Source organism: Tenrec ecaudatus, chromosome 2 (assembly GCF_050624435.1).
Source record: "Tenrec ecaudatus isolate mTenEca1 chromosome 2, mTenEca1.hap1, whole genome shotgun sequence".
Classification (NCBI taxonomy): Eukaryota; Metazoa; Chordata; class Mammalia; order Afrosoricida; family Tenrecidae; genus Tenrec; species Tenrec ecaudatus.
The window spans coordinates 217379182-217405424 of record NC_134531.1 but is presented as its reverse complement, the minus strand read 5'-3'; the positions used below and the strand labels follow the sequence as shown (position 1 = coordinate 217405424).

The 26243-nt window shown below is 36.3% G+C and overlaps 1 protein-coding gene across 3 annotated transcripts in view; it reads left to right on the top strand.

Moving 5' to 3' along the window:
- DYRK1A (dual specificity tyrosine phosphorylation regulated kinase 1A) overlaps window positions 1-26243 on the top strand; it is a 121065-nt gene that overhangs the window by 78045 nt on the left and 16777 nt on the right. For 2 of the 3 annotated variants that reach the window (XM_075542295.1, XM_075542294.1), the window contains exons 3-9: window positions 7721-7917; window positions 12246-12365; window positions 13695-13883; window positions 16425-16572; window positions 18300-18586; window positions 21007-21153; window positions 22959-23099. In XM_075542295.1, coding sequence (XP_075398410.1) covers window positions 7721-7917; window positions 12246-12365; window positions 13695-13883; window positions 16425-16572; window positions 18300-18586; window positions 21007-21153; window positions 22959-23099 — 1229 coding nt within the window. The remainder of the gene's footprint in view (window positions 1-7720; window positions 7918-12245; window positions 12366-13694; window positions 13884-16424; window positions 16573-18299; window positions 18587-21006; window positions 21154-22958; window positions 23100-26243) is intronic. The other variant, XM_075542296.1, reaches the window with a different exon arrangement.

Below are 26243 nucleotides of genomic sequence, written 5' to 3'. Positions count from 1 at the left end.
ATTGTCATCCACGCCAGAAAATGCCAGTTTTCTTTGTAGTAAGTGTCTAGAAAATTTAATTCAAATAATGAAGACTCATAAAGTGAAACACACGCTTATATCCTATTGCTTATTATACTTGGTATTTTACAACATACCATGGGGAAATCGGAAAGATCTGGCTTTTAGTTTGGCCTGTGATTAGCAATGGATCAAATCACTAAACTTCTTTGAGATTCTGTTATATTATTTGATAAATGAGGTAAGAGAATAGATGTAGGGGATTGATGAAATGGGATGGTGGCCACATCTGACCTTCTTCAGCTCCCCAAGGCTGATTGTCAGAAGGCAGAGATCAGACATGCTCTTTTGCCTTATTCTGACATCAGCCATCCCTCCAACAGTTCTATATGTGATTTGGTTCAATTCTGCATTGCAAAGACCACACAGTATGCTATTATGGTGTTTATTAGGAAATATAATATGTTAAAATTCATGTGAGAAATGGGCAGATACAGTTGTTAAGTCGGGACTTCTTTTCCTGCCTCTGCCCTGCAAACTTGGGCAGTGTCATGAAGATCTTTCAGGGCTGCCAGTAAATGCTCAATGGGCATACTACTCTGCTGGTAAGGGTTGGTCGGTTCCAGTTCCATGGATCTGCTACTCAGCTCCCCACAATGAAGTGCCCAGAGGCATCCCACTCTACAGTCCAACTTCCTACCCCCGAGCAGCTTTACTTGCTCTATAGGCAGAGAAGTTTACTGCTCAGTCACTGTTCTGTCTCATACTGTGACTCCTGGCGTCTGAGCTCTGCTGTAGTATAATGAAGACATCCATCAAATAAGATAGAAGGCTGATAGTTTGAGTACTTGAATTTGAGGGAAGATTAGTAAAACGTTTCTGATATGATTTGCCTGTTGGCGATGTATAGGTTACTGAGGGTGTGGAATAAATGAAACATAGCTAGGGATTGGTTAGTAATCTTGGCAGAATGTGATAACCTTGATAAAGTTTAAGTAGTGTCAGAGAGGCAAAGGAAGTAGGGAGTTAGCTAGAAATTTTTGGAAAACTCGATACTTGAGAGTGTTGAAGGAATTTTGTAGTTTAATAAATTGCCTTGTTCTCAGTAATGTATACGAGGGGGCACCCCCCGAAGAAGAAAAAAAAAACTCTGCTGGGCGGAGCTTTTGTATCCACTCCTGCAAGGATCAGTCAACTCAACTTGCTCTGAGTTAGTGCACATGGGCATTGCCTGGGAAGGTTCTCTTTGGTCGCAGTGAATATTTTTGTAAAAGCGGTTTCACTTGAACATAGTTTTTGTGATGGCTGATATAAGAGAACAGTGTACCACTGTGAAATTATGCTTCCTGCTTGGGAAAAAAGCCCCAGAAACTGTTGTGATGTTGAACCCCGCTTACCAGGACAGCACTATGGGAAAACTCAAGTGTACAAATGGTTTTCTCATTTCTAAAAAGGTGAACGGTCCGTTGATGTCAAAGCTTGTTCTGGACGTCCCGTGGTAAATGCGAATTTCAGAATAGCTGGAGCTGGTATTGAGGTTAAGCTAATGTAACTCTATAGTTAAACATTTAAAAAATGGAATAGGGTTTCCATTTGTCATGACTATCAAACTTAGCCTTTGAAAAGATGCATGTATTAAACATCATTAAGATCTGTTCACTATAAAAATTCTTTTGAGATTATCTCAAATATAATTCACCATGAACAGGGCATGGGCAAAAAACAACATCCATCCAGTGTGAAAAGAAGTCTCACCAGAGCCCTGTAAACGACAGTACAGATGAAATTCTGGCAGTTTGCCTTATTTACCTGGTTGCATTGATTTGTGTTCTCTGACTCCTATCATGTGCTAGTGATTGGTTAGCATGGAAAAATGCATGGCTCTTACAAAGCTTTCTCTCTTGTAATGAAGATATGACAGACTTCATGTAACTAATAATGTGTGTAATACATGACTGAAGCATAAGAACACTAGAATACAATAGGGTATATACAGCACAGAAGAGATATTCTTTGTGATTGGAATAGGTGCCATTAGGCAAAGCCACACAGGTAAGATTTTACAAAATCAGTCATATGATTAGATAAATAAAAAACTCTTCATTGCAGAAAATATAGAGAAAATTTTAAAAATCACAGGAGAGAAAAAATCTACTCTTCATTTTTATCATCGAAATATGATTGCTAATACTTAGGTGTGTGACTTAACAAATATATTTTATATTTATAGGTATATTGACGGTTTTCTTTAAAAAAAGGTGTAAAAGAATTATGCTTCCATTCTTGATTGGCTGTTATTTGAACCAATCTATCTCTGTGAACTAGGAAATCTGCAAAACAAAATGTTTGAATGTTAGCAGCCATGAGAGACAATGGCAAGGCAGCGAAGAATTATGGGGTCAAAATGTAGAGAAAGAAACTCAGAGAGGCGAGCCTGGTATTTGAGACCACTTTTCTTTTCAAGAGTATGTACAACTAATTGTGGAAGAATCCCCTGAAAGACTAAAAAGTGGAGCATAGCCTTGCACTTAACAGGATTGCATATATAAAAATGTATGACAGGGCCTGACAAAAAGTATCCGAGATGCTCTCAGTGCTTGTATTGATGCCCCAAGGGCATAAGAATAAGGGTTTACTTTGCCCTCCGTTAAATCATCATAGTTTCTCACTGCTCAGATCCCAAACTACCTGCTGTTAAAAAACACACACTCATTTTGGATAAATGTAATACTTAGGACTCAAATTATCTTTATGAATTTTCCTTATATTTTTATTCTTAATGAAATAATTATACATAATATTAAAATGATAGAAAAAATTAATGAGATCTAAATTATGGAATATCAGAGAGATTTAAATATTACTATGGTATAGTGGTTATGAGTTGGACTGTGATCTGAATGATAGGCAGTTCAAAACCCCAGTAACTTTGTGGGAGAAAGACTGGACTTTTACTCCTTTAAAAAATTACAGCCTCAGAAACTGACAGAGTTTGAATGAATCAGCATCTACTCAGCAGTAAATATTTTGAGTTTTTTATGCTTAATATATTCTAGGAAGCAGAAGACCGGGTTGAGAATTTTAGCAGAGAACTGAGTCTTCTTGAACAGAATATACAGAAACTGAAGTTAAAAAACATGGATAGGTTTAATCTACTGCCAGAGAAAAGGGATTCTTTCAAGGGTGGGTGCGTGAAATGAGATGACTAGCTAGCTACTTTCTTGACAAAAACAATGGAAGCCAGAAGATAATGTTGTAGTTTTAAAATACTAAAAGTACTTGACAATCAATGTAGAATTTTATACCCAGCAAAAATATTCTTTATAAGAAGAGGAGAAACCCCCACCAATAAAATGATTTATTTTTAAAAAAATAAGGTAGAAATAAAGTTTGCTTTTAGAATAAAATAGTTTGTCACTATCAGACTTGTGAAGAGCATTTTTGTTTAGGAAGGAAGATGTAGAGAAGATTGTAGAACAACTGGGTAAAAAAATGAATATTGCAGTATAAAACAGTAATGTGTTGTGACTTTATATAAAGAAAGAATTAGGTAAAAGGGCAATATTTTTATATTAAATAAGGGACAATTTATATTATATTCTGTAACGAGGAAATTCAATCCTATTGACATCGAGTCAGTTCCAGCCCATACTGACCATATAAGACAAAGTGCACCTTCCCTTTTTGTTTCTGAGACTGTAACTCTTTATGGGAGCAGAAAACCTCACCTTTTCCTCTAGGAATATCTGGTGGCTCAAACTGCTCACCCTGCAGTTAACAGGTTAACACACAATCTCTTATACCTCTAGGGCTTCTTTTTATAAGTTAAGAAGATAATGAAAAAATATTGTTGGTATTGGGGGAACATAAATTGGTTAGAACAAATAGCTTGTCAGTTTCTAGAACCTATTCCATACTGTTAAGGACAGAGATGGTAAGATTTAAAAATGGTTAGAAGACATGATACAGAGACTGATAAAGTAAAAGTTTGGTATAGTCATTAATATCAGAGAAATACTTTAAGATGAAAAGCATTACTACAAAGATTTAACAGCTCTAAAATTTGTATATTGTCATTTTTATTTTTCCTGGTAAATAAAACAACTCTAAAATTGTCCGTTTGTCTCCCTGTGGTGACTTTTGTGATGCTGCAAGCTTTGTCATGCCAGCAGTCACCCAAGTTTCAACAGAGCCTCTCGACTAAGAACAGATAGTGAGGAACGATATAATTACCCACTTCTGAAGAATTAGCCACAGTAAACCTACGGAATGGGAACGTTGTCAAGGATAGTGCCAGAAGATGAGCCCCTCAGGCCAGAAGGCTCAAACAAAATATGACTGAGGAAGAACTGCCTTCTCTAAGTCTACCATATTGACATGGATGGAATAAAGCCAGTGGGAGTACAGCCTTTGGGACTTTCATTTGCATGACTCAAAAATTAGGAAAAAAACATTGTAAACATCAATCACAACTTAGAATGTAAGAATCTAGGAAAATTGGAAGTTTTAAAAAACGAAATAGAATGCATTTAAATCGAAATGAACTGGTGTTGGCCATTTTGAATCAGAGAATTATATCATTTATTATGCTGGGAATGGCGCAATCAAGAGGAATAGTGTTGCATATTTTACCAAAAGGGACCATTTCAAGATCTATCTTGAAGTACTGTGCTGTCTGTGATAGGAGTTTATCTAACCACCTTCAAGGAAATTCAATCAATTACAACTGTAATTCGAATTTATTGCAGCAACCACCAAAACTAACAGTGAAGTTGAAGAATTCTACCAACGACTTCAAGAAATTGATCAAATATGCAATCAGGATGCATTGATAATTACTGGCAATTGGAATGCAAAAGTTGCGGACAGAGAACAGTAGTTGGTAAATAATGGCTTTGGTAATAGACATGAAGCCCAAGATTACATGATAGAATTCTACAAGACCAACCAACTACTTATTTATTGTGAAATGTTTCCCAAACAGCACAAAAGGGGACTTCTCCAGATGGAATATACATAAATCAAATTGACTACCTCTGTGTGAAGAGATGATGGAGAAGCTCAATATCAGCATCTAAAACCAGGTCAGGGACTGACTGGAACCAGACCATCAGTGCTTATATGTAAGTTCAGGTTGAAGCTGTTTAAAAAAGCTAGGCAGTTGTTACTTTGAGTACTAAGGTGGTGTACCTGACCCAAGCCATGGTATTTCCAGCTTCATTTGCCTCATGTGCATCTGAATGTTGGCCAGTGACTATAGAAGACGGAAGAAGTGGCATTTGATTGATGGGGCTGGCTAAGCATATTGAAAGCACGTGGACTGCCAAGAATAAACAATTCTGTCTTGGGAGAAGTGCAGCCAAAATGGTCCTGACAGGCCAGGAGGGCAAGACTTCATCTCATGTACCCTGGAGAAGTACACTATTCTTGGTAAAGTAGCAGGGCAGCAAAGAAGAGGGAGGCTGCAGTCCCTTGTTAACATGTATTGATTGATTGATTGATACAATGGCTGGCTGCATTCAACATAAGAACTGTTGTGAGGATGGCGTATAACCCACTCTTGTTTCCTTTTTGTACATGAAGTTGCTATCAATTGCAGCCAACTGGATGATACCTAATACAACAATTTTGTTTACATTACACTAAACTATTGCCATATACTATATGATGATTATACTGATAACAGAAATTGAAGCTAATGTTTAAAAAGTGCTTGCAATGTGCCAAGCTCAATTCAAATCGCCTACTTGGGGTGTATAATTTAAACCTTGCAACCCTTGGAGGAGAAGGTTATCATGTTTTATATTGGTCTGCTTTGTATATAGGGAACCTAAGGTCCAGAGTGATTAAGTAATTTGCTATTAAAGGTTTTAGTCTTTTTAATATTAGCTCTCATATACATTTGTTTATTTGTATTCCTTCCTGGTTGTTTTCGATGTGGTTGCTGGTATAGAACATAGATTTAGCTGGGGGTGCGTGCGGGGGGGGGGGACATTGATTAGCATATGGGTTTTCAATTTCTTAATATTTCAAAGAATAATAGAAGTCTTGGTACACATTTTCATAGGATAAATTCCGGTGATTTAAAAAAAATTAACTGAACTGAATTGCTCATGTAATAATTGGATTGAGTAAACTTTTTTATTATGAGTAGTATAATAATTAAAAAAGTTATATCCATCTGTGATCTTCGGTATCCTATCCTTTTTATGTATCCAACAGTTACTTATTGGTCACGTAAAGGAACCCTGGTGGGCAGTGTAGGATAAAAGGTGTGGTACTAACTGGAGGTTTGCAGTTTAAATTCACCAGCTGCTTCATGAGGCTGTGTACTCCAGTAAAGATTTATAGTCTTGAAAACCCTATCTAGGGTTTATGTAAGCCGGAGTCAACTATGGCCTTCTTTTAAAAGAAATAAGGGGAGTTTTTAATTGGATACAGTACAAGACAGACCTTTTAGGAAATGGTTTTAGTAATTCAAGTGAGAAATACTGCCCTTGAGATGAATAGGTTGTGTTTGAGTTTTCAATAAGAGATGGAATCGGTAATATTTTATGAGGTTGGGCTATGGAGGAAAAGAACTCTGATACGACTCAGATTTTTTTTTTTTTGATTCAGATGACTAGATAGGAAAACAGGGTCAATAGGAAACAAAAGTAGAATGTATATTTTGTGGGGACTTGAGCCTTTCTCTCTTCGGTTTGAGACATCTTTTCAACATCCAAACAGTCTGTGTGCCACAAGAAATGGGTGCTAGCACCAGCATCCATTTTCTATGTAGTTATTGCTGTTACATTGAACCATTGTTGCCAATTTCTAGGTTGTTCTATGTTCATATATTAAAGTGCTTAACTTTCCCAACAGCCTTTTGAGGTGCATATTCTTACCATCATCCACCATTTTTTATAGATGGGGAAACAAGATCTGTGAGGCTGTTATTTAGTGGAGCCAGGATTTCAAACCATGCAACCAGGCTGCTGCATCGTGCTCTTCACTGTTGGGCCCATTCTTGTTTTCTCCCCAACAGTAGTAGATGGTGGAAAGGAGTATCTTGGTGTTCAATAGAATGGTCTGCTGGGTGGCAGTAGTTAGCTGTACATTCACGTGACTGCAACTGTTGGGGTCTGCAAAGTTTAATGACCATTGCCTTTTGGCTATAGTTTGTGATTGGCCATATATAGAGGGGGTCCTCTTTAGTAGAGATTGATTATTCAAGAAGAGTCCAGAGTATTCCAATGTCCTATGGCTGCTCAATCTGTGTCAGTAGACAGCACCATTATGACAGAAACGAGGAATGCTGGAAGTTCTGGTTGTCCTGTAACTGTCAGGAGTAAGGCCATTCTTCAGTCGAATCTATTTTAGTTGATCTTTGAGGAGCTGATCCATGAGAGAGGCTATTCTCAAGAATTCAGAGATGATTTCTTTAACATTATAGTTCTCAATTGGAGGAAATCTCATATGAAAACAAGTACTACAGTTTATTCTTATTTATAAAAACATTTGCTTGATAGTTTTCTCTTAATACAAATGTGTCAATTTATATATTTTATACCTTTTAATACACAATTATACTGAATGACATTCCTGTTTCTTTCTGAAGAATTAAAAAAAATTCTTGGAGATCCTATAGTCCTCACTGAACGATCTATTAGATATGTCAAATGATATGAATATTAGGATATGAACACTTCCTTAAAGGTCACTTATTATCTTCTCGTAGGAGGAGAGACTTCAGCATGCAAACCTTCATCTGTTCGGCTTGCACCGTCGTTTTCATTCCATGCTGCTGGCCTTCAGATGGCTGGACAGATGCCCCATTCACATCAGTACAGTGACCGTCGCCAGCCAAACTTAAGTGACCAACAGGTTTCTGCCTTATCTTATTCTGACCAGATCCAGCAACCTCTAACTAACCAGGTAAGTTTATGATGTATCCAGAAACAGTTGCCTGAATGGTAGTTTGATTGAAACTCTGGATTATCAAATAGGCAGCATTATTTAATGGCTTTTATTAGCTTTATATGACACATAAAATTACTTGATTAGTAAAACATGTTGTTAAGAAGTTTGCATCTAAGAGTTTATTGTCTATTTATTTTTTACATTCTTTCAATTGTCACAAACATAACCAACTCCCTTTCTAGAGTAGATAAAAGTTCATTCTAAAGAATATTGGTTAGGATAAAAAAAGTTAAGGAAAAAGCCTATTTTAGCAGGAAGGTGGTTAAACAGAATAATGTAAAAGTTAGAGGAAAACAAGTCAAACTCTAGAACAGCAAACTTACAGAGGTGATTTTATTCCATTATAGACTTTTAATTAGACATTGACAAAAATAGATACATAGCGTCTTAAAATTCCTAAGGAAATCCCTGTAAGTTAACCATATTGTTCATTTCTAGTAATTAGACCAGACATGCAGCACATTTTTTAATGAGTGCTGGAATCTTTTGATGTGTGTGTGTGCCTGTGTGTGTTTGTGTGTGTGTTTAAAATCTTCCTTAACTATTTGTTTCAAGGGGAAGTTTTCTTACTAGCTATAGATGTCAGGTTTCTTTTATCACTTTATTCGACATATAATGAGCACAAAAATAGCTGGTCTTAGGGATTTGGAATGTCACTGTTTTCTTTAAACCTTTTAATATATTAAGTGATGCCCAAACATTTTGGAAATTAAAAGGCAGTTCTAATACTGGGTTATTTGTACAACAAGAAAGCCGTGTCTTCCTGAATTCAGGAAAATCGGTTTTTAATAAGCTGTTGAATACAGTGTTATGTAACATCTTTTAAGGAAATGCCCTTGTGTGTATTAGAATAAAAATTTACCAATTTGTAAGCTGGCATTACATTTATAAAGTGTAATTTATTAACCTAACAGCTAAATAGTTAGTAAAAAGGTGAATTATGGTAGTACTTAGGAGTCTTATTTGTTCCATGCAATGTTTTGATGGCACAGTGTAGAATTTAAGAATTGAAGCATGTGTTTAAGAATTGGAGCAGTTGGTCAGAACGTTCACTTAAGTTTGGAAAGTATATACCAGGCAAGCGTCCTTTGGGTATCTAGGAAGAAATAACAGCACAATGATGCATTTGCAACCATGCTTTTAAGGAACAAAACGTTTGCTGGCTAATTTGCCTGCTTGTTGAGAAACTACCTCTCGGCAGGGTGCTGTTTTTCATATATTCTCCACAGCAGAGGCACTGACTGTCATCTGTGTGTGGCCTCTCCAAGTATGGAAGGAAGTAGACTAGGTTCCTGAAAGCCTTCTCTCATTGCCGTGTTCTTTTCTGGTTCTAATGTCTGACATGTCATAAGCTGGCCAATTTTTTCTTTATATCTGTCAAAATAGCAAGAAAGATGTAGACCGTAGTATTTCTACTACTTCCTTATGTATGATAATATGGGGTAAAAATAAATAAAAAGTGATTTAGATCATATTAAACGAGCAAATAACTTTTAAATAGAATTTTGGCACTTAACATTATGGAATCTTTTTAGAAAAAAAGTATTGGTGCTGGTTAACTCTTATTAACTGATCTAAACAGGAGGTGCAAATTACGCTTGCTCTTATGTTCTGTAGCCTGTGTGAAGAGTTTATAGGGTGAGCATTAAGGATATGTGTATTTCTAACATTCATTTAGTTTTGGGGCAGCAGGATGCCATCTCATCAACTGTGCATTTTACAGTGGGGACAGTATGTATGACTGTCTGTGTGTGTGGGAGAGAGAGAAGGAGAAGGAGAAAGAGGCTGGGGCGCTAGTTTCCCTGCAGCTTTGCTAGTTCCTGACCTGGAGCTCCATGAACTTGCTGTCGCGTTGGGGTGTTGGGTCGGGTGGAAGCTGCTATGCTACTACACAGTCTTCTTTGAGAGGAGCAAGAAGTAGAAAGTGCATCAATGTTTAGAGCTGGCTTTATGTTGTCTTAGTCTATATTTACAACTGGATACGTGGAAAAGTTATTTTCTAATTCCAGATTAGTGTTTATGGCAGCACATAATACTGTAAACAGAACGTTTGACTAACTAACATGAAATCACAATGAAAGTTTGCAAAAGGAGTATTTGTTACTTGGTAGAAATTACTTTGCGCTTTCCATATATTTTGTGCATTTTACCATGTTTAAATGCTATTTGAAGCTCAAATATATTTTGAAGGCCAGTTTTTGGGAGAGAGAATGCATCTGTGTTACAATGCAAGATGCCTTCTAAAACAGTAACTTTGATTGCCTGATAGCTAGGAAAAGTTTTAAAGTACTGATAATTCGTTAATTAACTTGGCCAGTGTAGACAGAATTTTAATAAGGGTGGAAAAACTTAATGATATTTTGTGATGTGACAAGCAAGCCCATAGCACACTCATACATTGTCTGTGGAAATCTAATTTTGTTTCGTAAAGTTACATTCATATACACCTACACCCTCCTGTATGGATTATTCATTTACCATTATTTTCTTGGTGGTATGATTTTGGTATTTTATGTGAACATAATTACTCCTGATTTATTTTCTTCTTCCAGATAGTTGAGAGATCAGTGGCATTGTCAATCGGCAAGTTAAAATGTAAAGAAACACACTCAATTTTGTAGATAGCTCATTTTAATAATAGCACATACTTCATTGGTATTCAAGCCCCCTCCTACTAAGCCTTTAATAGATGGTCTATGAGAGAGGCAGAGCAGAGCCTACAGTTGGCGGGGAACTCTTGGTATGAGTGCGATGGGTTTGATGAGAGACTCCGTTGTTCTTGTTTTAGTTGGGTCCTTCCCAAGACCCTAAGATCTTGGTCAAGAGTCTTAAAGCTCCATACTGATGAAATGGTGGCAAGGGTAATACTTAAGTTATTGAAAGTAGTACATGATCTTGCTATCATTAAAAAAAATCGGTCTTCAGTTCCATTAGTTTGTAAGGAAACATTTCACATATTCAAACTTTGTGAAACTTTATATTGAGGCAAGGCGAGACTTTTCTAAGTCCAAGAAAGGACTTAAAAAGTACATTACCTGTATGAGAGTTTACAGTTAACAAGAGAAAAAGTTAAGGGAAGCCTCTTTCATCACCTTAAATGCTTACAGCAACCCTTCTCATAAAAAGAATTGACATGCTTATTAATGATTTGTCTATTCACTAAATTAAGTCTATTGAACAGTGTAAGCAAGCAATATTTTATCAACTTAGCTCTACCTCTTAAAGAAATAATATATATTTAAAATAATTCTGATTTTGAAAACTAATTACAATGATCTTATCAGACATAGTTAAAATCACTTTTGCTTTCTCTCAAATTATATCTAAAAGAACATGAGAAAGGGTATCAATTTAGAAGAGAAGGTGCACTTAGGTAAGTGCTACAAACATATCATTTTTCAAACCACTTAGATGACGGCTAGTTTTTTTTGGTCTGTCTTCTCTTCTCTTGTAGCCTGCCTGCCGCCTTATTTGTTAGAGTGGGTTAGGTTAATATTTAGACCAGCAAATATTTATTGGACACATGTGCCAGACAACAGTGAACACATGAGGTTTTGTCATTAGAGTGAAAACTGCAGGATAAAATAAATTCAACAGAAAAACAAATAAATATATAGTATACCAGTTAGTGATACATGCTCTGGGGAATAGTAAAGCTGAGATGGGGGAAGCGAATATTGGGGGTGGGAGCTAGGTTAGAGAACCGTTACCATTGAAGACATATTTTTACTTAATTATGTTACAAGAACTGATTGAACCCTGCTTTTCAGAGGGCAGATACTTGTTGGTAGGCAGGATATGTTGTAGGTACATGAATTTCTTCAGCGCCAAACTTTTAAAGGGGTTGGAGCTATCCTGCTAACCTGGAGGGTTTTTTTTGGTGCCAATTGATTCATGAAATCTTACCTTAGGAAGCTGAAAATTGGTTGGGTTTGTCTTTGGGTGCTTTGAACAAAGACTGCTTTTAGGAATATATTTCAGAAGAAATTTTCCTTGGGCTAACTGAATGCTGAGGTGGCCCTTTGGGCAGCATCATGCATGGTTCCTGGATCAGAGAGAGATAGAATGCCCCTGTTTAATTTGGGCAAATAGTTTGAAGACTTGAGCAACTGACCACATAATTTTCATATTTCATGAGATGGAAGAGATAACTTTGAGAGAGAACATACTATCTTTCACTGCAGCATTTTGTTAATTTGTTTTTGGCAGTACACAAGTCACAGAAGAGGGAATTTATATAATTTTGTGTAGTTTAAAGTGCTAGTCTTTTCTGTCTATTTAAGGTGATGCCTGATATTGTCATGTTACAGAGGCGGATGCCCCAAACCTTCCGTGACCCAGCGACCGCTCCCCTGAGAAAACTTTCTGTTGACTTGATCAAAACATACAAGCATATTAATGAGGTAAGACTGTTGACTGGTTATTAAAGTATCTATCTTGTAATAAATCGATAAGTAGCAAAGTTACTCGAGCATTTGAAACTTATTTATGACAATTGTCATATAATAATTTCTATGAAGGCTGGTAAGTTATTGATTTGTGGATAACAGAACTATAACTAGGTTAAAAAAAAGTTAACAAGGACCCCAAAATAAGCTGAGCTTGCATGTTTATATTAACTCTCTCCTTTTAAGAAGGAGGGCAGTAACAAGGCTATATGTAACAGTGTGTGCATGTGTTAGAGTTTTGCTTACATTTTATAGACCTCTCTCTACTTTATCATGCGTATCAAGAAAGTCACACGCATATTTACTAGTCAGGTATATACATGGGACCCGGTTTTATTTGGTTCTTATATTCCTGTGGTTTTCAATTGTCTTTTAAAACTTCGTGTGTGTGCTTAACACTATGGATGTATGTATAGATTGTGATAAGAGTTGTAGAGCCCCCAATAAAATGATTTTTTTTTTTAAATTAGAAGCAAACAAAAACTTCGTGTGTCTTGTACCACTTGTTTCTTTCCTTGTAAGGTGTTTGAAAGCCTTTTTGGTGGCAGTAAATAAGATGAAAATCGACAACACAGCACTTTGAATTACTTGTGTCATAATTTGACTTTTTGCCAGCACAAATGACTTTAGTTTTTTATTATCTGGAAATACCAAGTAAATTGTCAAAGTAGCTTCGTTGCAGTTAGTTTAAAAAATGTCTTCTTATTGCAACTAGTGTTTTCCTGATACTATTCTATAAACCATAATTTATATTTTTCTTAAAATTAATTACCAGTTACTGGGAACTGCTTGCTGACTAGTTTACCTTATTACTCTTTCCTGGTCTTAGAAACTTGTTTAAAATCTATTATGAGGGTCTTTAATCCAGTTTCCCAGTTTCTAAAATGAAAACTTTTGCCTAGAACTACCATATAAACTTGTGTATAAGCCGAGTTTTTCCAGCACATTTTTAATGCAGTTAATGTGGTAAAATTAGGTGCCCCGACTGATATTCAAGTCGGCTTATACTCGAATATATATGGTGTATTGTCACCTCTTCATACTACCATTGTATCTAGAAAAAGAATTTCATTATAGATATTTTAAATTTAATTGGTTATGTCAATGTTATTTTCATAATTCAAATGTCATTTGTTGAAAATTAGTTATTTTTAAAATTTTGGATCCAAAGATGAAAATTGTGTCCATTATCTCTAGATAAAAAGATGTCTTCCTCTATAGTTTTGATATATACTCTGCTACTTGATTTAAATTATACAATTAATACTATATATTCGATTTCAGGTTTACTATGCAAAAAAGAAGCGAAGACACCAGCAGGGCCAGGGAGACGATTCCAGTCATAAGAAGGAGCGGAAGGTTTACAATGATGGTTATGACGATGATAACTATGATTACATTGTAAAAAACGGGGAGAAGTGGATGGATCGTTACGAAATTGACTCCTTGATAGGCAAAGGTTCTTTTGGACAGGTAATGGAAAATGATGGACTTTATAAGTTAACACTTCTCAGTGCACCATGTTGGGATGCCCTTTATTATTGTTGGATTCCATTGGGTCAGTTCTGGTTCTAGGCAACTCTGCGTACAGTAGAAGAGAACACTGCAATCTTCACAGTGGCTGCTGTGTCAGAACCCATTGTTCAGCCACTGTGTCTGTCTATCCTGTTGAGGGTCTACCTCTTTTTGACTAGCCCTCTATTTCCAGTGACGTATCCCACTGAAAACATGTTAAAAGTACATGAGAACAAAGTCTCACTGTTCTCACTCAGCGTCTCGGGCAGTCTGGCTGTACTTCCGCCAGGACCGATTTGCTATATTATTAGTGTACTTTCAATATTTGTAAATCTAAACAGCGGATACGGAAGTATTTGGATTTTCAAAGTTCACAGAAGATACTAAAATTGCATCAGCTATAAGGAAAAAGCCATATTCTTTAGCTGTGTTTTGGACAAAGTACATGCTGTGACTCATTAGCAGATACATGTGTGTACAACCCATGTGAAGAAATGTGGACAAGGCTACTAGGTCATTTCTGTAACTCCATAGCAGCTCTGTCGGGCCCTCTGCATTTGATTTCCCATGATTTGTATGTAACTTAGGGATTTCTTTCCCCTTTTTGATTTATAACCTGTTTTTCTTTTGAATCAAGGGTTCTCAATGGTTTAGGAATTCTCCCTATGAACGTACTCCCATTTTTCAGATGTTACGTCTGCTCTCTGAGCCTACCTTTCTGAATCTTAGCGCACGCATGCTCTCTCTCTCTGTCTCTCCTGGAGTCTTAGCTCTTAACTGAGGCAGTAAGCACCGTAGATATAAGGATCACCATTTTCCACCATGGAAAATCACATAACATTTAAGAAATACTGTTCTAATTTTTATGATGCCTGCTATGAAAATTATAGCAATATAATCTCGTAATTTTAACTGTCTCAGAATACTCAATCTTTATACTCAAAGCACTTTCCTCCACTCCATCACCTTTATTTTCGCTCATACATTAATTTCTAAGAGTCGATGAGCGACAATGAACCTGCCAAAATATAGGCCTGTTTGATAGCAAACTTTCTTTTCACCTGGTCAAAATGATAATCTCCTCCTAGACTGTAGCCTTGTGGAATGTCCACATTCAGTCTCAGGACCTGGCACTTTTCAGAATAATGTCTACCCTATTGATCTGGCGCTCTAAATCCACTGCCAAATCCTTGTTGACGGGATGCCTCCATTGCTTTAGCCAAAGGAGCGCTGAAAGTATGAGTGCTAGGCTCCAATCCAGTTACGTCAAAAATCTCTCTGGGTGGGCTCTGGACATTGATATTTTTAACAACTCATTGTGTAAGTAATGGTTAGAAACCATTCGTTTACCTGTTAGCTGGTTAACTATTTGCTGCCTCTGTAAATAGGTGTTGTGACCTTTGTCCTGGACACCATAAGATTCAACTGTATTGTATTTAACTCCTGGGATAGTCAATAGTCAGTGAAAGAAGAATACTATGGGCACCTTGATATTTTTATATGATGTTAGTGTCTGATATAAAAGTCAACAATTTGAGTGACATGAGTGGTATAGCATTTTCTTCCAAATTTTATTTCAGCTGAACTATTACTATCATTTATCATGCACAATATATTTAGTCATGATTGATGTAGATTTTGGAACATGCATGCTTCTCTTCTAATCCAGTGGTTGTCAACTTCCACATTGGCTCACTTGGAGTTCTACTCCAGACCTTTCACATGGTTGCTACATATAGTGTTATATCACATAACTTTGAAAAATCACTTAATAGTGGTTGCTTCTGATTATTAGGAATCTAGTTTTCTTTTATCTCTATATTTACTTTTTTATTATTTTTAATACTATGAGATTGATTTTAGATAAGAAAAAATAAATGAGAGGGGTACATGTTTAATTGGTTTAAATACCTTCTACCCTTTTAAGTAATACTCATTTTAATGTACCTATCAAAACTCCCTGGATATGGCATTTAACTTATTTTATAAAACTTTCTTAGTTGTGTTGTGTGTATATGTAAATGAATTGTTTTATACGATTAAATCTTTGTCTTTAAGATTCTAATTTAAAATCTGAAGTTATCGTCATTTTTGAAATTAACTAGACTGAAACCATGGTGTTTTTCATTCATTAATAAAAAAGCCACTTGGGTGAACTAATCTTATAAAGTCATTTAGTAAGGGAAAAACAAAAAAATTGTCAAGACTTGAAATTGATTTCTGACGGAAGAGTTCATCTAATTTTGATCATTATATTTTCAATAATAGTTAAGAAATACTATAAATATTTTAAAGGAAATTAAAAGGCTTCACTTAAAACTACTATGCAGTTTTCAAGATGTTATATTTAACAAACAGTATTCTAATTAGAAATGTCAGGGAAAAAACTCAAGTTTTAAAAGTTGCATTTAGATGATAGCTAAAAAATATACAAATAAAGTGAATTGTAACATGTGAAATTGTGTTTAATAAAATTAATTATTCCGACCCCCCTTTTAGGTTGTAAAAGCATATGATCGTGTGGAACAAGAATGGGTTGCCATTAAAATAATAAAGAACAAGAAGGCTTTTCTGAATCAAGCCCAGATTGAAGTGCGACTTCTTGAGCTCATGAACAAACATGACACTGAAATGAAATACTACATAGGTAAATAAATAATGTACCCCCAACCAGACTGGAACTTTTAAAGTTAATGGATTTTTTTTTTTTTTTTAGGGGAGAGCACGAACGCAGTCCCCCACTACCACAAATTATGCAGTAATGGATTATTTTTTACTAAAGTATCCTGATTTTATTTTTAAGTGGTTGGTTAAAACCATACACTATCTGTTGTAGGACATAAATTTATATGTTATTTGATCCAGCAATAGTGCATAGAGTATTTGGAATTTGTATTTTAGATGGTACACAGTATAGAAAGAAACAAATGGTGTGTGTGTGTGTGTGTGTGTGTGTGTGTGTGTGTGTGTGTGTGTGTGTGTCCGTCCCCATCCGTCAGTCCGTTCAATTTATTAATTCAGAGGAGCATCCTTCCGGTAACTTACTATTAGTTAATGTTGAGTTGCTTCTGACTCCTGGCAGCTTCACGTGTGCCTAGCAGAATTGCTCCAATGGATTTCAAGATGTTGAACTTTCAGAGATTGCCAATCCTGGCTTCCAAGGCACTTCGGCACTTGCCACGGTCTCGGTAGTAATTGAGTGCTTGACTGTTTGTACTGCGCAGGAGAGTAGAAGTGAGCCAGGGTATTAATGGCTATGAGAACTGTTTGGGAAGTGTGAGCCCTGATTTCCTCCTGAGACTGCTGTGAGTGTGACAGCATTAGAAGCTGTTAGACTTACTAAAACAGAGAAGTTAGTTACTTCAGATGTTTCTGTAAGAAACTTACATTTTTATTATACTAAAATACGACGGTGAAGGCAATCTGACAAACGGTTATTTTGTGTCATTCCAGGTTACAGTTGCTCAGATTGGTAAAGGGAAATTTCTTTTCTAGTGAAGGGGGCGTTAGGGTAGCACTTTACTATTTTGAATAGGTTTATCTGTGACGAAGCCAAGATTAATTCTTAAACTACAATCTTTGGCCCAATTTAGTGAATATTAAGCCTTTTTTAGAGGGTTCACAGTGATAGCATGTATTCTGTGCTGTGTCCTCATTCATAAGCTTTTTATAAGTTCTTGTTGGTTGAGCTCTGATTGGAAACATCAGTCTTACACAAGATCTTAATCCTTTATCAGTTTGATGAGCAAGATCAAATGCTTTGATTATATGCTTAAATATTTAGCATAGCAGGTTGTTCAAACACTGATGCATTTGTACTAAGGATGGGGTTCAGTGGCATCTATTTTCTTCCTTTTGCTATTGCTGGAGTTAGTAGAGAACTGCTAGTGGAACCTGATGCTCCGCAAAGCAGATGTGCTCCAGGGCCCCTGCAGAGGGAGGACTCCTGCCACTAGAGCAAGAAGTGCGGCAAACCAGAGGTCCAGTAGGTGGAGCCCAGACATAGAGAGTTGTGAGCCAGAGCTCCCAGAAGTTAAGAGACCTTCAGTTACACATGGAGGTTAACTTGCTAGAGTATGGTACCTTCTCAAGACTCTATTTGCTACTCATTTTCATATGTGACTTATTTTTTGGTGATACTATTTACAGTGTAGCTCTTTCTTACTAACACTACAACTGTTTCATTCAATATTGAGCAATTTAGGTATTGTGTACTTTTTAAAGAATGTGCTGCTGCTGCTGAATTCTGATCGCCAAATTTGCACTTGATTTTTCTGTGTATTTGACATGGTAGCATTACAGATTGTTTGAAAACACACAACTTTGCTTTTTATCGGTATGTATAATTTAAAATGAAACTCTCTTCTTTTTCAGTGCATTTGAAACGCCACTTTATGTTTCGAAACCATCTCTGTTTAGTTTTTGAAATGCTGTCTTACAACCTCTATGACTTGTTGAGGAACACCAATTTTCGAGGTGTCTCTTTAAACCTTACACGAAAGTTTGCACAACAGATGTGCACTGCACTGCTTTTCCTTGCGACTCCAGAACTTAGTATCATTCACTGTGACCTAAAACCCGAGAATATCCTTCTCTGTAACCCGAAACGCAGTGCAATCAAGATCGTTGACTTTGGCAGTTCTTGCCAATTGGGGCAGAGGGTAAGTATTATGTTATTCCATGGTTTGGGAATTAAAGTAGAATTAGATAAAACCACGCAGATGGGTACTTGAAATGCTGCTAAGAATGCAATGTCGTGATAATTTAGGAGTAATTCCACAATAGTTTTTTGTCTTTAAGCCATAGACCCTTGAATCGCGTTGTATTAATCTTCATCTTTTAAAGTTCTTGGAGTTAAAAGCTACCTATTGTTCAAAGTGATGTAATTAAAATTATATGTACACAAAAAGACAATAAGAAATCTAAAAAGTTTAAATCATTAATTTTTTGTACCTATGTTTTCCAACTGGAGGTGTTAGTATAAATTTATAGGAATCTCAATTTAAGGACATTGAAGCTTTGCTTTAAATTATTTCCCTAAAAAGAACAAGAAACCACAAAAAGAAAACCAAACAAACCTCAAGCAATTTTGTGTTCAGACTACACGTTACTGCCATTGAGCCAAATGGGACTGAGTGGAAAGCCTCCATGCCACAGTAGCACTGCTCCTAGAGTGTCCAAGGCTGGAATCCTTACAGAAGCAAATGGCCACCTTGTCTGCCGTGGAGCCAATGGGAGGTGTGGACCACCGGCATTTCTGTTAGCAGTTAGTCATTTAGCCACTGTGCCCCCAGGGATAGCATAGAAATTGCTTGGTTAACAAACATTTATTTTGATAAATAAGCTTAAACCAAATCCCCCCACCAGTTTATAACTAATAAAACTTTGACGTGTTTCAAATAGGTTTTACTTAAATTCTGCTGGAAAAAGACGTATCAGCAGTGAAGAATAGATTACTTTCAGCTGTTTAGGAAAAGAAATTTTTAAAAATCATTCTTTCTAGTGTCTTTGTCTTAAAGTAGAAATTACAAATTGTCTTCTTAAAATAAATTAAATTCGCCTCTTGATAATATTTTACCCATTTTCTTCACAACTGTTTACTTACTTGCAAGTATTGACACTGCCTTTAAAAAAAATTACATTCAGATGTTAATGTTTCCTATTGGAATTTTTTATTCTTATATTTTGGTGAGAATTTACCACTTCATAATTTTTTCAAGATTTTAAATGTAGATTATAATGAAGATGTATAGCCATTTAACGGAGTTTCCTTAATTTTTCCCCATGTAAATGAACTTGTGGTATTGTTAGACATTTTAAAAGTTGAAGTAGGAGGAAGCAATGCTTACCTCTTCTCCAGCCAACCCGAGGCAACATCACTTTAGCTCAGAGAGTTTTTAGCCATGTACATGCCTCAGCATCACAGGGGAAGCCGTTTCCGAAATATGTATGTGCAATGGCCTTACCCCACCTGCATCTATTAGGTCAGAATCAGAAGATGGCAGAGCTACTGTCTTTTGGAATAAGCCCAGCCTTGTAGAAGATCCAGTCACTGCTTTCACCAAACCAGATCAGAAAGTAGCACATTTCTGACATGTGCTAGTCTCTGGAGTAGGGTGTGCTCCAGCCTCGAATGGTTCACAGTATTGTTGGTGTATAAAACACCTGGAAAGAACTACAACTTTCTAGCTCCTTTATAGCTTAGAGCCTCATATAGAGAGTGCCCTGGGTTGGATTCAACAGTTGATGAGACAGGAGATTCGAGGTGGTTTGGCAGGAGTTTTAGGTGGGATGACAGCTCAGAATACAGCAGTTCAGCGTTGCCTGGTTGGATAGCTTGGGAATGAAGTGGGAAGGTCTGAGAATTTTGCTTCTTTTCTTTCAATGGAACTTTCCTTTGTTTTAATCCCATTTCTAGATATAAACTTATAGTGCCTAAGCAAAGATGAATTGATCTCCCAAGACAGTCTAAGATGATGTCTTGAAAGCTATCCATTTCAGTACAAACGTTCTGTTTTAAGAAAGTTTAAGCTGAGATGGAGGGGAAGGGCAGAGAGAAAAGTGATTCAAGTCCCAGCTGAATCTTTCTATAGCAGCTTTTCCTGGCTTTATCTGAGAGACTAATAAAGTACAATTGTCTGAATTTTAAAATCAGATTGTACTGGGGTAGTTTAACTCTTAATTTTGAGATACATTTATTAGGTTAATCCATAGCAGAGAAGAATACTTAATAGGGAGATTTATTTTGCCCAATAATAGTTTTAAAAACAGAGTCATATTAACGTATACCTTGATATACCTCACAACCAGAAGGACTGGTTGTACTTCTCAGGTATATATAATTTTGCATTTTAAAGTGATATAAACCATTGCCTTGAATTGTTTAATTATTTTTCGGGATACTTGAAGTCTGACATCTTAAGTCTGTGTGGCTACAATCTTAATTCAGGCATTTTATAGGCCCATCTCATGTCCCGTTGCCCCTCCCCCCATTAATACCAGATTAATATTTTGAGTGAAGTGTCTGAAATTCTAAACAAAACCTATTTTGCAATTAACATTGTATTGAAATGTATTTCAGATATACCAGTATATCCAGAGTCGCTTTTACCGGTCTCCAGAGGTGCTACTGGGAATGCCTTATGACCTTGCTATTGACATGTGGTCCCTTGGGTGTATTTTGGTTGAAATGCACACTGGAGAGCCCCTGTTCAGTGGTGCCAATGAGGTAAATGATAAGTTACTTTAGAAACAGTGTTTCTGTCTTCATACTACCTTTTACTTTTTGTCATTGAGAATGTGACCTAAAAGTTCTTTTTAGGAGTATGTCTGCCCACCTACTTAAGCATTCAAATAATAAGTCAGTATTTTTCATTTAATTTTTCATTGTCAGTTGTCATGTAATGGTCCATTGGAATTAAGAGATAAGAAGAAAGATAATTATTTTGTCAATGAAGGAGAGAAGTGAACGATATTAAAAAGCTTGGTGTTTGGGTGTAATTGGTATGATAGGAAATAAGTATAACAGGAAATTCAGTTGAAAACAGGGGTGAGGGCCAACCTGAAGAACTGTGTAAATGTCAAAATCCGTTTGAGTCTATTTGGTAAAGAAGCAGAGGCCAGTGGGCTTGATGGGTACTCTGTGAATCGTTTCAGGTGGGTTAGGGTTAGAGACTCTCAGAGCAGTTCTCTAGCCCTAGTGTTCTAAGGAGGTTGATGAAAGTCAGCAGCGGTGAGTGTGAGAGAGAGAGCAGCAGTGCTGCGCGGGCCGTGGGTGAAGCAGGGGCCATGCTTCTTGAGCTGCAGTAGGCTCTAACTGGAAGAAAGAACTACTCTCTCTTGGGGGTTTGTTTTACTTTTAAAGAAAATAGTTCAGCCGATTACAAATGAGGAAAGACAGATCAAAGAAATTACGTGATTGTATTGGATTATACCCCGTTAATAGACGGACTCACAAACTTGTCCCTTCCTCCTTTTGAGCTACTTTAGCTACAGTGGGCAATAGTATTTGCTAGTTTTTGCTTAAATATAAATAATAGTACCCCATAAGTTAGTGCCTTTCTTGTGTTTAAACAATATTTTAATGCCCTGATCCTTTCTTTAAACAAATAAATCCTGTAAGTAACCAAAAATCCCTGGTTACCCCAGCCCCTGTTCTCTTGGATCTCGCCCCCTCCTCTTTTGCCACCCTCACATCTAATACACAGCCTTTTCTGCTGTCCTTGAAAACATCAGCGCCTTGCTGAGGCCTGCCTGGGACAGACCTGTACCATGGTCTTGGTGTGTGTGCTGTTTTTGTGCCAGAAATGCTCTTCCCCAAGTTGTTCTTGGCTCCTTCTCTCACCGCCTGTAGGTGGTTGAGTTCAGATGTCACCTTCCCGATGAAACCTTTGATGATTTCCCTATTTAAACTTGTAGCACCCTTTGCCCTCCCCCATCCCCTAATGTTCTCCTACAAATTAATAATCTTCTGGCATAATAACATTTAAAGCTGCTTTATTATTAATCTTCCCACAGTTATATAAATTACTCTTTGGGAGGGATTTTTGTCCTTTTTGTTTATATATTGTTACTTATCCAAGGGTCTTCAAAAGTTTGCCACAAAAGAAAATTACAACACAACAGTATTTTCCCATAAAATGTTGAATTCCCCCTCACATTGCAATACTAAATGGTTTCTAGCACACAGTAGGCATTACTATTTGAGCGAATGAATGAGCAAATCTGTACTTAAAAAAACAAAACAAAAATTTACTACGTTTTGACATAATTAAACTCGTAGAATTTTTAGTGATGGAACAAAATTTTAAAATTCCATCCCATCCTTTCTTATTTTCCTCCAAAGTATTCTGACATTATAGATTTACCTGTTTGCTTATTAATTGTCTGCCTAACTCTTTTGAAATGCTAAAATCTAGGAGGGAGTTTAGTGCCCGAGGGGTGCCTGACATGTTCATGAATGAACAAATGACTGAACCAAAGTAGAGTGGACATTGGAAATTAAAGTTTTTGTTTTGCTTTTAATATGTACAGGTAGATCAGATGAATAAAATAGTGGAAGTTCTGGGTATTCCACCTGCTCATATTCTTGACCAAGCACCAAAAGCAAGAAAGTTCTTTGAGAAGTTGCCAGATGGCACTTGGAACTTAAAGAAGACCAAAGATGGAAAACGGGTAAAATAGGGTTTTTTTTTTGTTGTTGTTGTTGTCTTTCTCCTCTCTTTCTTTGGTGATAGCTTTTTTAGAGTTCATTTTGGATTTACTTGAAATCAGTGTTACTGTTTAACAGTTCTCTTTATAACTTGAGTACATATTTTGCTAAATAAGGAAATAATAATTTCACTTGAATTATTTGCACGAACCAGTGTTTGTTTAATGACCAGAGTTCCCTTTAAGACAGTAGTTCTCAACCTTCCTAATGCTGTGACCCATTAATACAGTTCCTTATGTGTGGTAACCCCCTACCCCCAACCATAACATTATTTTCGTTGCTACTTCATAACTGTAATTTTGCTACTGTTATGAATCGGGCAACCCTTGTGAAAGGGTTGTTTCAACCCCCAAAGGGGTCGTGACCCACAGGTCGAAAACTGATGCTTTTAAGATCCCATTTTGAAAACTGCCCCCTTTGTTAGATGATGATCAAATCACTGTAATGTATTATTCAACAGCAGAATCAAATCGGCTGTTGTTTCTCACAGCCTGGACATGCTGTGTAGGTCACGGTTAACAATATTGCAGCCGAGAACACAATTTACGTAAATTACGGTAAATGGCCTGTTTGCTTAGTAAGTTGGTGAAGTATGGGAGAAAAGGGTACTGACTAAGTTGTCTTTGGCTAGATTTTGGATGCCTACCTCATTAACCTGTATGCGGTAATCCTACAACTTCTAAAATCTTCAAAAACAAAGTTTTTAAGACAGTAGCTTTTAGTAATTTCCCTTTTCTTAAGGATTTTTTAATATACCAAAATAATGTCATTTAATAGGTAAATGATAATTTTGCATCTTGATTTATGGTTTTGTTTTACATATCTGTAAATAATAATATGCTAGTGTAAAAATAACTATGTGCCTGTATTATATATAAATATATACATAGTAAATGAGATCCCTCTTTTTGACTTGCATATATGATTTTAAAATATATATAGGATTGACTTTTGCTCCAGGTTTTGGGTTTCTGCTTGTGCATTTTAGTGATGCTGCCACCAGGTGTCATTTCCAAGGAACTGAAGATGGTGGTGGTTTGGTTTGCTTTCACTCATCTCCAACTTAGCTGATCTCCAAGTGGAGGAGTAGATGATTTATCTTAAACTATTTTTTTTAAGTGTGTGATTTTTGTTTTTCACGATGCATCTGTAACGCTTATTCTATTCTTCCATGGTCTACATTTTTAGCCAACAAATTATGACCACTTTTCATGAGGAAGAGATGAAAGCTACAAAGCAGATATCCTGAGTTTCTTTTTAAGCATTGTCTACAAAACATCAATTATGGCCTCTTTTCCTAATGCGGGAGTACTGTGTTGGGCTTCTAACTGCAACATTGGCAGTTTAAAACCTGTTTTGCAGGACAAATAATAGACTTTCTACTCCCATAAAGAGTTACAGTCTCAGAAACCAAGCAGGCCATTTCTACTCTGTGCTACAGGGTTGCTATTAGTTGGTATTATGTATCTGTTTAACAGTGTTTGGTCTGGTTCAGTTTTCCTAATGAACCAAAGCATGGCCTCGGCCCACTCTTTATCTCATCAACATTCAAGGCAGTTAATTTAAATTCACATAAGGCATATCAAACCTCTTAATGTTTTTTCTCTCTGCAATGGAGGCTATTACATTTCCCCAGTGCAACTTCTTTTTCTTTCTAAATCCATCTACCCCTGACACACATAAAATGCCCTTATCTGTGTTTTAAAATCACAGTTCTTCAGATATGAACTGCGACCTTTCATTTCTCCCAAATTGAGCTCTATAATAATGATTTTTGTTACTACTTTGGTGGAGATCATCTCAGAATGAGTAGATAAACTTTTTCCTTTTATGGAAGTTGAACTGCTTCTCTTAATTTACATTTAACATCTTACTTAACTTTATGAGATTCCCCTTAATTAGATACAGCATTTAAAAATATTTATAGCTTTTGGGAATAATTAAAAATAGGATTTTATATTTTAGTAAATGTAAATTTTATAATAAAACTACACACTAGTCAATAGACAATAAAATGACTACCTGGTTAAGGATTTTAACCATTGTTACTGGCATGTGAACACACCATTATATTACATTATGTGCTGCATAATGTCTGGGCAGCATGTGAGCCCCTATATGTAGGCTCACCCATCGTGAAACTTAGTGCATTAATGGTTTGTAATAGCAAATGGGTGCTCCAATGGGTTAGGCATCCAAAAGTAGTTAGAATTATTGTTACTGTGTTAGAAATGTTTCAGTGTATCTGAAAGTGATTGAGGAAAAAGGTACACAGCATACTAGGCAAATGTTGGACTAATGTTAGATAGAAACCCCAAACAACTTAATTCTGTGCTAATTAAAGACAGAATTATGGAGGACTTCAATATTGTAGGGACTTACAATGTCCAAATCACACAACACTCTTATGTGAAAATATATTATGGGTGTTGACTGACACATGATTATGTTGTTACTTTTTATTTAAAAGACCCAGATTAACCTTTTCTCCTAATGAAATCCAAAGTCTCTATAATTTTTTTTACAGAGGGTTAGAAAGATAAATAAATGGGACTATAAATGATGCTACTGCGTTGAGATATAATTTCCATACAATAAAATGTAAGGACTACCTCAACAAAATAGAATATTCTCATCAACTCAAAAGAGGTTTTTTTGGTTGTTTTTTGTATGACTTCCTACTTAACCAATCATACCTTTTATAAACAAAGAGCTTTTTGTTTTTCTGTCAAAAGTTCATTCCTTTTTCTTAGTTTATTGTATCGACTAGCTACTCCTCACAGGGTGAGCAGTAGCTTAGTCTTGCCTCATCTCCACGTTTTGAAAAAGTATTACTCTAACATTAAGTGTGCCTTTAGTTGTGTGGGTCGTTCTGTGGCTGCCCTTTATCGGGTTAAAGAATAATGCCTTTTTTGTCGGGATGTACATTTTTTAATCATTTTATTGGGGGCTCTTACAGTTCTCATCACAATCTATACATCCATCGTGTCAAGCATATTTGTACATATGTTGCCATCATCATTTTCAAAACATTTTCTTCATACTTGAGCCCTTGGTATCAGCTCATTTTTCCCACCCTGCCTCCCTCCCTCATGAACCCTTGGTAA